General features: G+C 40.6%; 1 protein-coding gene across 6 annotated transcripts in view; it reads right to left on the bottom strand.

Annotated features, from left to right (window-relative positions):
* Positions 1-16,646, bottom strand: part of OSBPL9 (oxysterol binding protein like 9) — an 84,408-nt gene that overhangs the window by 66,784 nt on the left and 978 nt on the right. For 4 of the 6 annotated variants that reach the window (XR_014025898.1, XM_081323419.1, XM_081323420.1 and 1 more), the window contains exon 1: positions 10,750-11,259. The exons of the other annotated variants lie outside the window; for them this stretch is intronic. Coding sequence is in view for 2 of the 4 variants with exons in the window: in XM_081323419.1 (XP_081179545.1) it covers positions 10,750-10,962 (213 nt within the window). In the remaining 2 variants the exon portion in view is untranslated. Of the gene's footprint in view, positions 1-10,749; positions 11,260-16,646 lie in introns of those variants that run through there. 6 annotated transcript variants of the gene reach the window in all.

Genomic DNA, 16,646 nt, shown 5'->3' with positions numbered 1-16,646 from the left:
GTTGTAAACCTAAAGAAAAGAAAATTCAAAGAAATGAAAGCAAGTTTTTCTTCTCTCTTTTTCTTTTAATCTAGTTCTCTGGACTATTCAGTTCCCTTTGTCAGAAGTGAGGAGAGGAGGGTGCTACTTTTCCCCTCCCCCTTTACACCTGCAAAAGACCCCAGGTTCAAAATTCCTTTGTCTTTCCCCACTGTCTTTTGAAATTGGTGGGATAAATTGGAAGTAACCATAAATGTTTTTTCCCTTTTTTAATTAAAAGGGGAGACCTGTTTTGGCCTAAAACCCCAAATTGATATGTGTGTTTTGTTTTTTTATATATATATTTGGACATTTGGAACATTAAGCTTGGACTTGGAATGGTGAGAAAAATAGGAGATGGTTAAAGGGCCCTATAGAAACCATGTTTGGTTGAAATCACCTCATGATTTTTCTCGCTTCTTGCAGGACAAGCCATATGTCTAAATAAATGTTGTTTTAATAGTATCTGTGTATATATGTCTGTCTGTGTTGTTCTGTGTTATTTCCAAGACTTGGAAGAGGGTCAAAATCCTCTCTGATAACACCAAACAAAAAGGCCTTATTTAACAATGTATGGTTTGTCTGGAGAAAGTATGAAATGAAATTTTTGTATGTGAAATTGTTTATGCAAGCAGTCAGAATGGAAGTGAATGAGTTAATTTGCTGATATGTAAATGTGTGTGTTAGCCCTTAAACATCACTCACCTCCACCCGTCCCAGGCTGTGAAAGGTGCAGATTTTATTGTTGTAAAAGTAAATGAAAAAAACAATGAGACAAGTTTCATGGACAATATGTGAGAGAATTTATGGAAAATGCATGTGAAGGAGAGCGAAAAAATTTTAGTGGTGAGATTTTTGTAAAATTTCTTTTACTCTTTTTCTCCTGTCTCTTTCTCTCCCCCCCTCCCCTGTTACTTTAAGAGAGAGAGAGAGATAGAAGGGCGGGCTGGTCGTTTTAACTTTTTTTTCTGCTTAGAATTCTGGTCTGAGGAAGTGGGGTGGATGTGAAATGTAATGCCCACTCTTGCAGTTTCAGCTTGTAATTTTTTTTTGGAAAGAGGATACAGTAATTGTTGGACAATTTTTTTTGGAAATCTTTGAGTTTTAGTTAGACATATATATATCATCACCCAAAAGAAATTACTCTGATCTTTTTGTGGAGTTGTTTTGTTGTTGTTGTATTTTTATGATGTTTTTGTGTCTGTGTGCAGGACACATTGATGGAAGGTGATATCTGGGAGAATTGGGGGAATTGTGATTCTGTCCTTGTTTGGAACAGGGAAGGAGTTGAGAAGATTTTTAGGATTGTGAATGGCTATGTTGTTTTGACTAATGATTTGTATGCAAAACTATTAGGAAAAGAGGCAGCCAGTGGCATTTTCGAAGTCTTGGTGTTAAGTGTGGGTAATTTTTAATCAGAAAGCCAAAAGGAGGTAGCCACTTGCTCATAGCAAAGTAGTTGGGAAAAGAAAAAGACAAAAAAAAGAGAGAGACACACACAATGAAGGTGGGATAGTAAATGGGAAGAAAATCTGAGTGGAAGCTGGGAGAATTTCCCCCCTTAATCAGCACTAACCTGTGGATTTTATGCCTTACAGCAGGCTCTGAGATTGTTAATAAAGGAAAAGGGGAACATATACACTGACTCCAAATATGATTATGGAGTCTTCAATACTTTTGGAGAAGAGAAATGTAGAGGATTGATTAATAGCTAAGGGAAACAGTTGGCCCATGTAAAAGTTGATAGAAGCTGTACTTGTGGAAGCAGAAAAGACAGAAGTTAGGCCAGAGTGGCAGAAGGGCAGTGAATGAATGGATAATAGAAGGGAGAAAGAGGAAAGTTGTTTTTAAGTTGGTTTGCACAGATTTGTGAATTGCATGCATTAAAATTGTTGGAAACAAGGGGATTACCACTAACGGGGTTAGCCCAAACGTGTGAATTGTATGCCTTAACACAAGCCTTAGAATGCTGAAGGAACAAGAATGTACTATAGAAATATGGAAAGAGAGAAACATGGGAAATAGAAGAAAGTGAGAGGTAGATGTTGCATGATGGGAGATGGATGTTGAAAAGACAGAAAGAAAGAAAAAATTAGCTAGAACACAGAAGCAGCACAAAAAGAGGGTAGCAAGGGATAAATGCTGGTGATACTACACAATGAATACTCAACACCTCATAGGATGTGTAATAAATGAAAGACTGGTTTGCTTTATCAGAAACTTCTGAGATTTTTGCCATAAAGAATGTTAATTTCAAATTGTGTTGAAAAAGTGGAGATATCTGTATGATATTTGTCATTCCATTCTTCGTTCACAAGTTCTCTCATTCCTACAATAGAAACTGTGAAGCAACTATTAAATCTTTGTTTTTGTTAAAAAAAAAGGTGTACGGTTGCATTTATATTTTAGTTAAACAAATCTGTGATAAATACAAGTAAATAAAAAGCTTTACAAAATTTGGCGTTGAGGCCATTGGAAAACTGTCTTTGTCCCTTTCAAATGATGCATGGGAGACTTTTGTTACTTTCAAGAATGTCAATGAGGAAGAGTAAAAAATTACTCAATATTTAATCTGGCGTAGGTTTTGTCTTCTATCTCAGTACAGGTCCACGCTGCCCTACCACCTGTCTCTGGCCATTGTTGTTCCTGGAGAGTGGGTTCAGGTGAAAAGAACTGTCACCTAGAAATACCAGTCCTGAGTGGTCTCAACCATGACAAGTCCTCCTGATTTAAGGAATCAAGGCGTGAGTCCATGGAAAGTCCCATCATTCCCTCTCCAGTGACAAGCTCTGCAGCTGGATGGCCTGCAAATGAAATTTCAACCTGCCTCGCCTGTTGAACTGTTTCCATCCAAGTATGAGAAAAACCTCAATGGATTGGACTACCCTGGAAATCATGTTCCTGGAACCTGGACTGTGTATTGCAATATTTTTCTTCTGCTATTGTTGTTTCCCTCGTACCTTCTTTGGTAGAAGGAAGGACCATGGGCAAAAGGGAGTTGTGTTTATAACAAGACTACGTATTCCACTTGCAAAGGGGCAACAGGGTCACTTGTTATGCTCTTGTCAATACAGTGCAGCTTTACCAACAACTTTAAATATGGACATATGGAGGAACATACAAACATTACCTTTTGGGGAAGAATAACATCAGACTTATGGAAAAGTGCCAGAAACTTTTTTTGATGCATGTAAAACTATTGACTGTAATCAAGCTAAATGGACTAAGTTTGGAGACAGGCATACTCATTAAATGCCAAATATGTTTGCACATCCTACCCAACCTGGCATAATCAAAGGATTCCTGCAACCCAGTGTGCTTCAAGATATCCAGACCAATGGATTTTTCAGTATCATTTGAACTTGCTATCAATTGAACCAGATACAAATATGGGTTCAAGTTGATCTTCCTGAACTGGAAACCACATTTGAGATTCCTTCAGTATCAAAGACATTTTTTTATTGATCTGGCCCAAACAATTGTTTCATTTTTAAATGTGAAGCTTGAGAGAACATCACTTCTTATTTTAATTTGACTTACAAAGAAAAGGACTGTCCAACCAAATGGGTTCTCTATTTTGTCATTGTGGCCCTAAACTGTATTATTAGACCCCAGTCCAATATTACATATAAGGAATATGTCAAAGAAGTCACTGACAAAATGTGAAAGCTTGTAATCATGTATATGTATCTTTGTTTATGTGCAAGCAACTTTGTAGGTGCTTTATATTGGGAAATTAGTTATATAAAAGCAAATGTTTCATACTTTAGGTACAGGTGATTGCTTATATGAAAAGAGCATGACTTTAATAACAACAAAAGAGTGGGAAGAAAGAAACAATGTTAATAATGAAGGTAGGAAAATGGGTTGGAGAAAGAAGACTCAGAATATAACAACTTGCTTCCACAGGAATTTAAAGAAAATTTAGGGAATTATGAATTCCTAAAAGTATAAAAGAATAATTCAGGTAGAAGAGAAAAAGGGTGGAATTAAAGGAAAATAAAGGTTATTCTTTTATAAATTGTATAAAATGTAACACCAATGAATTGTATCAAATGTAACACTAAGATGTGGGGTTATCTATTTCCTGCTCAGACAGAGGTCTCACAAATGGTAATCAACATTTTTTTTTGAAATGTTAAAAAGCTTCAAAGAAGATAGGAACATCCCAAGGTTGCAAGTAAACAAGATAAGATAGTGACGGATGTAAGGAAGTTGTTACAATAAGTCTTTTGAGTGTAAAAAGCTTCAAAGAAGATCTTTTAGAAATAAAAATGACTTCAAAGACTAACTTAAATTTCTTAGGGGGGCATGTATCGAGAAAAGAAAGTATAAATGCCTGGTTTGAAACTTGCTCAGTGCGCTCTTTGAACCCAATCCAATTTGGGAAGGGTCTAAGAGGCCGCGTTTGCAAACGCTTTCTTTCTTTATTATTTTCAATTTCTTTTCAATAAATCTTTGTTTTTGTTAACCAGACTTGTCTTTGAGTTGTATCAAATTTTGGGTTTTTAAATCTCACACATTCATCAATTCACAAGCAAACTATTGCAATTCACTCTATATGGGCCTGCCTTTGAAAACCATCTGGATACTTACACCGATTTAACACAGTCACTCTGGTAATGATGGGCATCTATACATTTGCCTATATAACATGTTTACTCCAGGAGTTGCACTGGCTGTCAACTAGTTTTTCATTACATTCAAGGTTAGGGTTATCACCTTTAAAACCCAGTACATGTCTGATGTTAGTTATCTTCAGGACTGCTTGCTCTAAAATCCAGTGTCCTGCTGAGGAAGTCATTCCCATGGAGTTGCATTTGCAAAGACCCTGAAGTAGGGCATTCTCAATGCTGGCACACCTCCCTTGGAATAACTTGCTAAGCTTGTAAGCCGCCCTGAGTCTTCGGAGAAGGGCGGGATATAAATGGAATAAAAAATAAATAAAAAAAATAAAAATGTATATATAACCCATAGCCTCCCTATGAATTTCTCTAAGAACCTGATTCTGGAAATGAGATTTAGGGTATGTTAAATCTGGAATTTATCACCCTGGATTATGCTAGTATATTTGTCCTATTGTTTACTCCTTATTTTTGCTATGTATGCTACCCAGGCCATTTTGAGTAAAGCAGCACAGAAATGTCAGCAAATAAATTAATCTGCTGGTGCTGATAACAAAATCCCAAATAAATAGTCTACACTACAGTATTCTTTTCTGAATACAGATTTTGATACAGTTCACAGCAAACATAGAATCAATCCATAAATACCTTTCACTATATATCTATAATTTAGTTTTATTTCCATGCACAATTTTTTTTAATCCCATTTATATCCCGCCCTTCTCCGAAGACTCAGGGTGGCTTACAATCTAAAGCACAAATCAATGTGCTTAGCAATAGCCTTCATTCTATGTATATGCCTGCTTATTAGGGCTTTCGCCCCCCCCAAGCGGCATTATTACAAAGTCAGCTTATTGCCCCCAACAATCTGGGTCCTCATTTTGGTATTCTTTTCTGTCTCCAGAAAGGTAAATTGTCACAAAGTAATAAATTAAAAGTAAAAAAGTAAAATTTTGCAAAGTTACAAATAATTTAAGAATTTAAAAGTGATTCATTGAACAATCAATTTCTTCTGTCTACATATAAGTACAGAAAGCAACCTTGTTCAATTACTACAAGTTCTCAAGAAGCTATTTACTAAACCAGACATGTCAAACACAAGGCCCAGGGGCCGGATCCGGCCCGCGAAGTGGTTTTATGTGGCTCGCGAAGCCATCCTGGAAACAGTGAGGGAACGGCCCCCACTGCCTTGGTCCCGGCCCAGAGACCCTCCTTCTGCCAGAGACCCTCAGATCTGTCCCACTCCTGCCCAGGCCCCCATAGGCACCCTTGATGCGAATGATGTAGAGCTGGCCATGCCCACCCAGTAGGCCATATGCACTCTAGCCATGCCCACCCAGTAGGCCACGCCCACCCAGGCCATACCCACCCGGCCCCCCGAGGGCAACCACAATGCTGATGCGGCCCTCAATGAAATTGAGTTTGACACCCCCGTACTAAACCAATGCAAACAGTTGTTGTCCTCTCAAAATATCAACTGTTAAAAATACTGACACAGGAAAAAGGTTCTGATCTGGAAGGCTATTCATTTACCTTGTATTAGACACAATTACATAAATTTTTAATCTTTTAATTCTATAATAATATATCAAACACTTTCAAAGTAGTTCTTTGCTCATATTACAAAGATGCTTGGTTGCAGCAAAAAACCCAACAATCCTGAAGTCAGATTTCCAAGCCTCCCAGATCCATTTTAATTGAAGCTGCTACTATCAAATCAGTGGGATTTTATTTCTCTTAATGCAGTTAAGCTTTGTTTTACTACTGTAAAATACATTTTACCTTGTCCTCACCAGTTTTCTTCTTTATTTTACTGTGGTTTTTGCTTGTTGTATCACACTTTCTTTTTCTTTTTAATAAATTACAGTCTATGGCTATAATAAAGTACCTATGAATCTAAAACTTCCAAATGTTGTAGAAGTATACTTTGTTACAACATATTAAAACATTCTTACATAATTTTCCTGAATGAGATCACTGCATAGCCCTTTATTTGAAGTAATAATACCACATGTAATCTGATATTACATGTACTTTCAGATCAAGTGCTTTAGCTTAAAGCAGAAAATATGTGCCAAATAAGAAACCAGTTATTTCACATTTCTGCTTTTGGAGGCTTTTTGTGCTTTCTGATTACTTTTAGTCCCATTCTCAATCTCAGTTTATATAACAAGAGAAGAAAGGAGGTAAAAGGGTATCTATTTTATGTATCTGAGTTCAGTAACATTTATGTAAATACATAAGTTCATGCAAATATATGACATAGAAATTTAAACTGACCTATCTTGTCCAGACCACTGCAGATACAATGGATATGGGCTTTATTTCGGCGAGGGGGAGGGGGGGGGGAAACGACTGAAATAATCTGAATAGAAATGTAGTTTGTTTTATTCTAAGACCACTGAATGGAAGCCTGCTAAATTAAAGCTGTATTGGAGGAACATTGTCCATAGGGTCGTGATGGGTCGGACACGACTTCGCAACTAACAACAACAAAGTCTAACTACAAAGTCTAACAACAACAAAGTCTAACTACTTTGCCGCCCTTATCGCGTCCGCAGATAATCGCCCGGCCGCCCTGTTTAGGGTGACTCGCTCCCTCCTTAACCAGGAGGTGAGGGAGGATCCCTTGCAGGGACGAGCCGAGGAGTTTAGTCATCATCTGACGGACAAAATCGCTCGGATCCGGACCGGCTTGGACTCTGACTGGGCAGAGTCTGATGTGGAGGAATCAGGCGGTCTTGAGCACGTTATCTGGACTGAGTTCGACCCTGTTTCCCCTGATGATGTGGACAGGATCATGGGGAGACTGAGCTCCACCACCTGTTTGTTGGATCCGTGCCCCTCCTGGCTAGCTTATGCGGCTCGGGAGGGAACACGAGGCTGGTTCCATGCAGTAATAACTGCTTCTTTGAAGGAGGGTGTCTTCCCTGCCGCCTTGAAGGAGGCGGTGGTGAGACCCCTCCTCAAGAAGCCTGCTTTGGACCCGGCTGTTTTAAACAACTATCGTCCAGTCTCCAACCTTCGCTTCCTGGCGAAGGTTGTTGAGAGTGTGGTGGCGCATCAGCTCCCTCTGTTCCTGGAGGAAACTGATTATCTGGACCCGTACCAATCGGGCTTCAGGCCCGGACACAGCACGGAGACGGCATTGGTCGCGCTGGTGAATGATCTCTGGAGGGCTAGGGACAGGGGTTGCTCCTCTGTCCTGGTCCTATTAGATCTCTCAGCGGCTTTCGATACCATCGACCATGGTATCCTGCTGCGGCGTCTCAGGGGGTTGGGAGTGGGAGGCACCGTCCTACGGTGGTTCTCCTCCTACCTCCAGGGCCGCTCGCAGTCGGTGTTGACAGGAGGGCAGAGATCCGCCCCGAGGTCTCTCATTTGTGGAGTCCCTCAGGGGTCGGTTCTCTCGCCCCTCCTGTTCAACATCTACATGAAGCCGCTGGGCGAGATCATTCGTGGTTTTGGGGTGGGGTATCACCAGTACGCTGATGATACCCAACTTTTTCTTTCCACCCCGAACCAACCCAGTGATGCCCTCTCCGTGATGTCCCGGTGCCTGGAGGCGGTTCAGGTCTGGATGGGGAGAAACAGGCTTCGTCTCAATCCCGCCAAGACTGAGTGGCTGTGCATATCGGCGTCTCGGGTTAACCAAGTTATTCCACCTCTAATGATGGGGGGTGAGGTGTTACCCCCCGTTGATAGGGCTCGCAACTTGGGCGTCCTCCTGGATTCACGGCTCAATTTTGAAGATCACATAGGAGCCGTGACCAGGGGGGCTTTTGCACAGGTTCGCCTGGTGCGCCAGTTGCGTCCCTATCTGGACCGAGACGCCCTACGCACAGTCACTCATGCGCTTGTGACCTCCCGTTTGGACTACTGTAACGCTCTCTACATGGGGCTGCCCTTGAAGACCACTCGGAGGCTTCAACTGGTGCAGAATGCGGCCGCGCGAGTTGTAATGGGGGTTTCCCGATACTCCCATGTAACACCTCTACTCCGCGAGCTGCATTGGCTTCCGGTTGCCCTCCGGGTGAAATTCAAGGTGCTGGTTATCACCTATAAAGCCCTACATGGCCTGGGTCCGGGTTATTTGAGGGAACACCTGCTGCCGGCATCAAACGCCCTTCGCCCAGTGCGCTCCCACAGGGAGGGTCTGCTCAGGGTTCCGCCGGTGAGAGATTGCCGGCGGGTGACACCCAGGGATAGGGCCTTCTCAGTGGGAGCGCCTGCCCTCTGGAACCAGCTGCCAGTAGAGCTGAGGACTGCTCCCGACCTCCGATCATTCCGCCGGGGCCTGAAGACCTGGCTCTTTGAGCTCTCGGGCCCAGGCTGAGGAGTAAATTTTAACTGGGGTTTTAATGTACAGGGTGAATTTAATGCTTTTTAAATTGGTTTTAACTTTTGTATGTTTTGATTTTTAATTCCCTGTAAACCGCCCTGAGTCCTCAGGGAAAGGGCGGTATACAAATGCAAATATTAAATTAAATTATTATTAACAACAACAAAACTAGTTGTTACTTTATGTACTAAACATAAATTGATGAGCAAGCTATTTCCTAAAATAACATGATTTATGTTCTTTACAGATTAAAGAACATAAAGAACTAGTCTAGTAAACAGTGCTTGTAGGTATTTTGGACTATTAACCAGATAGTTTATCGAGCATGGCTAATAATCAAGGATAACATAACGTATATATACATTATATATACCCAGAGGGGAAAAAAGTTGTGTAGATTTAAAATAGGACTTAATCTCAAAATCATACATCAGAACTAGCACCTATCACATTCTGCTAAAAGTATCAGATTATTATAAAATAATCACCCAATATTATTTTATGCAACTTCCACTTCTTTTCCTATTTTAACTTCTATTCCAATAACATCAATATATATCAATAATCACTTAGATACTACATAGTTTTTATTATTATAAATCATACATTTAAGATTACTAAACAAATACATTTTAGGGAAAATATTACACAATGGTAAATTAAGAAATTATTTTCTTCCTCCTATAGTAGTTGGAACATTCTCAATGATAAATATTTTGTTAGTTTGCTTGTTTTAATTATCCTGCTGTTTGGGTACTGAGATTTTTGTCTAGTTTTTTAAATTATTATTTTACATTATAAATTCATTGCAGTTACTCTTGAATTGTTCCCTAAAGGTAGCAGTTTATCAATTATATGCATAAAAAAAAGAAACTGGATACAGACAAAATTCTGTAACAGACAGAAAGGATTACTGTTTTTTTATACTATGGTGAACTTGCTGCATATTGTATACAATTCTAGTATATAACAACAAAATTAGAGATGTAGAAATAACCAACAGAATTGGCCAGAACATAAAACAAGATAGCAAAATATTAGCAACTGATTTTAAAGTAAGTCTCTCTGAAGGAAATGTACAGAGTAGCAACCGAAACTAGCCCCATAAGAGAGAGCAATTTCTACAACTTCCATAAGATTTAAATTACTAAACATACATTAATATGAACAAATGAAAATCTAATAAACTGAAGGGATGAGAGGAATTAATATCAGATGAAATATGGCACACAAAAAGTCTGACACTGACAGTCAACTTTACTCAATTAAAAAAACTACTTTTAAAAAGTTTAAAACTTAATTTTAAGTTTGGTGAACAGTTTAAGACATCAGTCTAGAAATTGGGAGAGTGCGAGTTCTATTCCTGCCTTAGGCACAAAGCCAGCTGGGTGACCTTGGGCCAGTCACTTGCTCTCAGCCCTAGGAAACAGGTAATGGCAAATCACTTCTAAAAAAACCTTGCCAAGAAACTGCGGGGACATGTTTAGGCAGTCTCTGAGAATCAAACATGATTTAAAAGAAAAAAACCCTTTATATTAAAATAAATATAATTTTATATTAAATGCAGCTAAATAGGAGGCAGAAGAAATATAGTCTAATAAGTGAATTACTATAATTTTTCACTAGCACACAAACAGCCTGTCTTAATGTAGTTTGTAAATGCAATTTGTTGGCCACTGTAGTACAAAAAATATTATGCTAGCTGAATTTTTTTTCAGACAGATTACTGCAGGACAAGAATAATGGTACCTCAAGAACATTTACCATGTTGTTGTTAGTTGCGAAGTCCATCGCGACCCCATGGACAACGTTCCTCCAGGCCTTCCTGTCCTCTACCATCTTCTGGAGTCCATTTAAGCTCACGCCTACTGCTTCAGTGACTCCATCCAGCCACCTCATTCTCTGTTGTCCCCTTCTTCTATTGCCCTCAATCTTTCCCAGCATTAGGCTCTTCTCCAGTGAGTCCTTCCTTCTCATTAGGTGGCCAAAGTATTTGAGTTTCAACTTCAGGATCTGGCCTTCTAAAGAGCAGTCAGGGTAGATCTCCTCTAGGACTGACCGGTTTGATCGCCTTGCAGTCCAGGGAACTCGCAGGAGTCTTCTCCAGCATCAGAGTTCAAAGGCTTCAATTCTTTGGAGCTCAGCCTTTCTTTTTTTTTTTTAATATTTTTTTTGTTTTTTTTTCTTTTCTACTTTTTTTTCTATTACTTTTTTTATTATTATTTTTTATTGAAAAGTTTTAGAATACAAATTTCCTTTAAAAAAACCCCCCTTCCCCCTCCCTCCTCCCCCCCTACCTCCCCCCCTCCCTCCCTCCCTCCTCCCCCCCCTGCCTCCCCCCCTCCCCCCCTCCCCCCCCCCGACTTCCCAGAGCTGAATACAAGGTATATATATAAAAAGAGAAAGAAAAAAAGAAAAGAAAGGCAAACATAAGCAACCATGTACTAACAACTATAAATTCTAAAATCCATCACTCTCTAGCTTATATAGGATAAACCAAACCTTGGCAATATTAGATATATATAAAAAAACTAAAATAAAAAAAAAACACTTTCTAGCTTATATAGAATAAGACAAACCTTAATAATATTAAATATACATTAAAAACAGGAAAAGGAACCCCAAAATAGAAAGAGAAAAAAAAGAGCAGGAAAAAAAAGGAAAAAAGAATTATTCAAATACTATATAATACTTCTCAACCTATACTTGTCCTAAATAGACTCCATCCCTTTTTGTCCATTACATGATATAACGTTCTTACAAATAATCTTTCAAATTAACCAAGATCTTCGCCACCTCAACCAAATCAGAAAACTTTAAAGTCCAGTCTTCTGTAATCAGCCGTTCCTCTTCCAGCACAACTATAATTATTCCAAACAATAAAAAAATTGCGAACAAAACTTTAACCTCCATTTGGAAATCTTCTATATATTCCACCAAACTTTAATCCAAAAAAAACCTCACCCTTTCCACAAAACCACCACATGTAAAAACTATATTGCGTCTACACCCAAATCTTTTCCCACCTCCCACACTTGACTATGAATACGTCGTAGAAATTCCATAGACTTCTGCAAATCCTGCTATTTTCTCTTCTTAGCTCGTTTTGCAGCAGCACGCGTCACCCTCTGTTCTATTAAATCATCCGACGAAGTTGTATCTTGATCTCTTCCAACACCGTTGTCTTCTATCTGACCACCTTCGACCTCTTGATGCACTCCTTCTCCAGATCCCTTTTCAGCTTCCAGAGATGTTAATGGCGTTGCATTTAAAACATTATTATAGAAATCACGCGCTTGCATCACAGTAACCAGACGGTACCTTTTACCTTCGTGCGTCACCATCAACCCAGCTGGGATCTCCCATCTAAACCTTATATCTCGTTGCTTGAGCTCTTGCACAAGGAATGTAAAATCCTTCCTTCTCCTTAAAATCTTTGGAGGAATTTCTTTTAAGACCAAAACTTCTTGATTAGCAATCACAACTTTAGTATCATAAGCAGCTCGTATAACTTCATCTCTAGTTTCCCTTTTTGCAAAATATACCACCACATCTCTAGGCAACTTTCTCTGTCTAGCAATCCATGAATTCACACGAAACACTTTATCCATGCCTCCTTTTATTTCAGATGCTGGCTGTTTCAACACTTCTTCAAAAGCCTCAGAAACCAGCTGCTTTAGATCTTCCTTAGTATTCTCCTTTAAGCCTCTAACTCTAATGGCAAACTGCATCTGGTAATATTGAGCAAGACTCAGTTCTTTTTCCACTTTATCTTCATTCTCCAATACTTTTGCTTCTAATATAGCATTCTTTTGAGTCAGATCTTCTAGCTTTTCCTCCAATTCTTCCACACAGCGAGCCACTTTACACACTGAAGACAAGATGTCTGCCTTCATCACTCTGAACTTCTGTTCCATCCTCTCCTCCATTATCTCCTCCAATTTCTCCAATTTCTCCTCCATCTGTACAAATCTAGCATTAATTGATTCCAAAATTACCTGGGCGTGTTTTTCAAGAGCATCTTGTAAGTCCTTTGATGTCAATACATCAGGAGGATGCAGCGCCTGCAGTAATGATTGTTGCACAGGAGAAGTTCCAGCACTCCGAAGAGTTTTAGGGGGTGGTTTAGCCGCCATCTTTTACCAAATGCGACGCACTTTCACTTCAGATTTATAATCCAAAAAAGGCCATCAAGCTGGAGAGTAAAATATCACCTTTTCCTCTTGTATCGCTCTGCCTGCTCCTTTAATCCGTAGTCATTCCTTCAGGCAGGGGTGGTCGCAGACGCCTGGCTCTGCTCCAAGAATCAGGAGCAGAGGCGCCGGCCAGCTGGGAGCAGCCCAGGCTACGGGGGAGTTCAATCCTTCAGCCGCCCAAGCCATAAGCTCGGGCGGCCCTGGAGAACTCTACCCCTACCTGGGAGCTCGCCCCCTCCTCTTCTCCCGAGGAGGGGGCTTCAAATTCGCCCGAACAGCTGATCGGCGCTGTTTCGGGCGAAAAAACAACAGCTGAGCCGCGGGCAGCCCAGGAGGGCTGTCTCCGTCGCCGCGGAGCCACCGGAAGTCCGAAGCTCAGCCTTTCTTATGGTCCAACTTTCACAGCCATACATTGCAACTAGGAAAACCATGGCCTTGACTATACACACTTTTGTTGGCAGGGTGACATCTCTGCTTTTTAGTATGCTGTCTAGATTTGCCATAGCTTTCCTCCCCAGGAGCGTCTTTTAATTTCTTGGCTGCAGTCCCCGTCTACGGTGATCTTGGAGCCCAGGAAAATAAAATCTGTCACTACCTCCATTTCTTCCCCATCTATTTGCCAGGAATTGAAAGGGCCGGATGCCATAATCTTGGTTTTCTTAATGTTGAGTTTCAAGCCAACTTTTGCACTCTCCTTCTTCACCCACAAGAGGCTTAGTTCTTCTTCACTTTCTGCCATTAGAGTAGTATCATCTGCATACCTTAGGTTGTTGATATTTCTCCCGGCAATCTTAATTCTAACTTTTGATTCACCTAGCCTTGCCTTTCTCGTGATGTGCTCTACATATAAGTTAAATAGGCAGGGCAACAGTATACAGCCTTGCCAGACTCCTTTCCCAATTTTGAACCAATCAGTGGTTCCGTGTCCAGTTCTCACTGTTGCTTCTTGACCCGCATATAGATTTCTCAAGAGAGAAATAAGATGGTCTGGTACGCCCATCTCTTTAAGAACTTGCCACAATTTGTTGTGATCCACACAAACAAAGGCTTTAGCATAGTCAATGAAGCAGAAGTAAATGTTTTTCTGGAACTCCCTAGCTTTCTCCATGATCCAGCGTATGTTGGCAATTTGATCTTCTGCCTCTTCGAAATCCTGCCTGTACTGGAAGTTCTTAATCCACATACTGCTGGAGTCTAGCTTGTAGGATTTTAAGCATAACTTTACTAGCATGTGAAATGAGTGCAATGGTGCGATAGTTTGAACATTCTTTGGCATTGCCTTTCTTTGGAATTGTAACGTAAACTGACCTTTTCCAATCCTGTGGCCACGGTTGAGTACTCCAAATTTGCTGGCAAATTGAGTGTGGCACTTTTACTGCATCTTTTAAGATTTTGAATAGCTCAGCTGGAGTACTGTCACCTCCACTAGCTTTGTTGTTGCTCAGCTTTCCAAAGGCCCATTTCACTTCATATTCTAGGATGTCTGGCTCGAGGTTCATAACCACCTCATTGTGGTTATCAGGGACGCTAAGCTTGTTCTTGTATAGTTCTTCTGTGTAATTTTGCCACCTCTTCTTAATCTCTTCTGCCTCCGTTAGGTCCCTGCCATTTTGGTCCTTTATCATGCCATCTTTGCATGAAACGTTCCCTTCATATCTCCAATTTTCTTGAAAAGATCTCTGGTCCTCCCTATTCTATTGTTTTCTTCTACTTCTTTGCACTGTTCATTTAAGAGGGCATTCTTATCTCTTCTAGCTATTCTCTGTAATTCTGCATTCAATTGGGCGTATCTTTCTCTTTCTCCCTTGTCTTTCGCTTCCCTTCTTTCCTCAGCTATTTGCAAAGCTTCCTCAGACAGCCATTTTGCTTTCTTGCATTTCTTTTTCTTTGGGATGGTTTTAGTTGCTACCTCTTTTATGGCTCAGTGGGTAAGGACGCTGAGTTTGTCGATCAGAAGGTCGGCAGTTTGGCAGGTCGAATCCCAAGTGCCGCGTAACAGAGTGAGTGCCTGTTACTCATCCCAGCTTCTGCCAACCTAGCAGTTCGAAAGCACGTAAAAATGCAAGTAGAAAAATAGGGACCACTATGGTGGGAAGGTAACAGCGTTCCGTGCGCCTTTGGCGTCTAGTCATGCCGGCCACATGACCACGAAGACGTCCTCGGACAAGCACTGGCTCTTCCGCTTTGAAACAGAGATGAGTTGGAGTTGGAAACGACTAGCACGCATGTGCGGGAGAACCTTTACCTGTACCTTTACCTTGTATAATGTTGCGAACCTCCGTCCATAGTTCTTCAGGCACTGTCTGTCAGATCTAATTCCTTAACTCTGTTTGTCACCTCTACAGTATATTCATCAGGGATGTGATTTAGTTCATACCTGAGTGGCCTAGTGTTTTTCCCTACTTTCTTCAATTTAAGCCTAAATTTTGCAAGGAGAAGCTCATGATCTGAGCCACAGTCAGCTCCTGGTCTTGTTTTTACTGACTTCTCCATCTTTGGTTGCAGAGCACATAGTCAATCTGATTTCTGTGTTGACTGTCTGGTGATGTCCATGTGTAGAGCTGTCTCTTGGGTTGTTGGAAAAGAGTGTTTGCTATGACCATCGTATTCTCTTGACAATATTCTATCAGCCTGTGCCCTGCTTCATTTTGTATTCCAAGGCCAAACTTGCCTGTTATTCCGGTTATCTTTTGGCTTCCTACTTTAGCATTCCAATCCCACATGATGATAAGGACATTATTTTTTGGTGTTGATTCTATTCACCATAGCATAATGTTTATCACTTTTTCTATTATTTTTTTAATTTAATGGATCTTTCATTTTGCAAAGAAAACTTAGTTTCCAACACGTGTGATATACAAAATTATTATGAAATTTATCATACTATCACACATAATAAACCCTACCTCAGTTTAAGGCTTAATAGATGGGAGCTACAGAGAGTTCACTTGGAATTAATTTCAAGTTTGCACAGGTTAGGGACGCGGTGGCTCAGTGGGTTAGGATGCTGAGCCTGTCGATCAGAAGGTCAGCAGTTTGGCGGGTCGAATCCCGAGTGCCGTGTAGCAGAGTGAGCGCCTGTTACTCGTCCCAGCTTCTGCCAACCTAGCAGTTCGAAAGCACGTAAAAATGCAAGTAGAAAAATAGGGACCGCTATGGTGGGAAGGTAACAGCGTTCCGTGCGCCTTTGGCGTCTAGTCATGCCGGCCACATGACCATGGAGATGTCCTCGGACAAGCGCTGGCTCTTCAGCTTTGAAACGGAGATGAGCACCGGCCCCTAGAGTCGGAAACAACTAGCACACATGTGCGGGGGAACCTTTACCTTTACCTTTGCACAGGGTACTTGAACTAAGCGGAAAGAAATTACGTGCATATGTGATAACCTCATTATCCAGAAATGTAGTATTTCCACCCTCAAATACCATCACAACAACAGTTCCAGTCTTTATTAACAGAAGCTATT

This window comes from Vipera berus (assembly GCF_964194415.1).
Source record: "Vipera berus genome assembly, chromosome: 3".
In the NCBI taxonomy this organism is placed as follows: domain Eukaryota; kingdom Metazoa; phylum Chordata; class Lepidosauria; order Squamata; family Viperidae; genus Vipera; species Vipera berus.
Note: the sequence above shows the minus strand (reverse complement) of the source record. Positions and strands in the feature narration are given on the sequence as shown.